Source organism: Sinocyclocheilus grahami, unplaced genomic scaffold (assembly GCF_001515645.1).
Source record: "Sinocyclocheilus grahami isolate Dianchi unplaced genomic scaffold, SAMN03320097.WGS_v1.1 scaffold1668.1, whole genome shotgun sequence".
NCBI classification, from domain to species: Eukaryota; Metazoa; Chordata; class Actinopteri; order Cypriniformes; family Cyprinidae; genus Sinocyclocheilus; species Sinocyclocheilus grahami.
This window is the reverse complement of record NW_015506847.1, coordinates 3,593-4,890: the sequence shown is the minus strand read 5'-3', so window position 1 is coordinate 4,890 and position 1,298 is coordinate 3,593. Positions and strand designations below refer to the sequence as shown.

The following is a 1,298-nucleotide window of genomic DNA, read 5'->3' as shown; positions in this document are numbered from 1 at the left end:
AGTCGTGATTGTGGAAGTCTCTGTTGTTGTTGTTTCTGCTGCACTCGTGGTGGATATTTCCGCAGCAGTTGTGATTTTGGAAGTCTCTGTTGTTGTAGATGTTTCTGTTGCACTAGTAGTGGATGTTTCAGCAAAAGTCGTGATTGTGGAAGTTTCTGTTGTTGTTTCTGCTGCACTCGTGGTGGATATTTCAGCAGGAGTCGTGATTGAGGAAGTCTCTGTTTTTGTAGATGTTTCTGATGCACTAGTGGTGGATATTTCATCAGGAGTTGTGATTGTGGTGGGCTCTGTTGTTATAGGTGTTTCTGCTGCACTAGTGGCCGATGTTTCAGTCACAGTTGTTGTGATTGTGGAGGGCTCTGTTGTTGCTGTAGATGTTGCAGCAGGAGTTGTTGTGGTTGATAGGTATTCTGTTGTTGGTTCATAAAAAAATCAGTTTAGAAGGCACTCACAAAAGTAACGACAAAAGAAAACAATTGTGTGTACATTTTGTATGTAGGTTTTTACAGAATATTTATGAAAAAACAAAGTTTATGTAAAACCATGTCTAATCTGACCATTTTTCCAATCAGTACAATGTCTCACATATATACAATACAAGGTTTTTTCAAACATTTTGCTTTTAATACGTTGTCATACATACCTGTATCATTAACTGAGAAAGAAGTTATGTTCAGGGCATTGAGATTTGTTTCGTCACTCAGTAATGCTTCTGCAATTTGGAGTTCTGATGGGACATTCTGTGTAGAGTTGAAAGCGAGTTCTGATCTTGTAATGACCGATCCCTTGCTGAAATACATTTTTTAGAAATACTGTCATATTGGAATTATTTCTTTATGTCCCCAACTAACTAATAAAGGCCTTAATCGCTTGTATGTGTTATCTCTCAGAGTTGAAAACACAAAGGCATTATATTTAAAATTATCAGCATTGAAGTATTCAGTATTTACCTGAATTGTAGTACAGTGACTCTAAGGAAGGAATGAAACTTCTTGAAAATAAGTGCAAGCTGTAACAAAATACAGACAGATACAATGAACTCTTATAAAACTATTAGAAACTTAAAGTATTTATGATTAAATGGAATTGTTGTGAATTCATTAAAGGATTATATAGTGAAGACAGTGTGAACTCACAATATCCTGAACAAGCTTTGCCCTGTTTTTGAAAGCAGGAGTCTGTGGTTCCTTGAGGTCATCTATAAATGAATCTTTAGAGCGGAACTCCAGCTTTATTTTCACTTCATATACTGGCTCTGTTGTTGTAGATGTTTCAGCTGCACTAGTGGTGGATGTTTC

General features: G+C 36.4%; 1 protein-coding gene across 1 annotated transcript in view; it reads right to left on the bottom strand.

The window, feature by feature from the left end:
- Positions 1-971: 971 nt before the first annotated feature.
- Positions 972-1,298, bottom strand: part of LOC107571904 (mucin-5AC-like) — a gene marked incomplete at its 5' end in the record, with an annotated part of 3,794 nt that continues 3,467 nt past the window's right edge. Inside the window, one exon of the mRNA XM_016258287.1 lies at positions 972-1,009. Coding sequence (XP_016113773.1) covers positions 972-1,009 — 38 coding nt within the window. The remainder of the gene's footprint in view (positions 1,010-1,298) is intronic.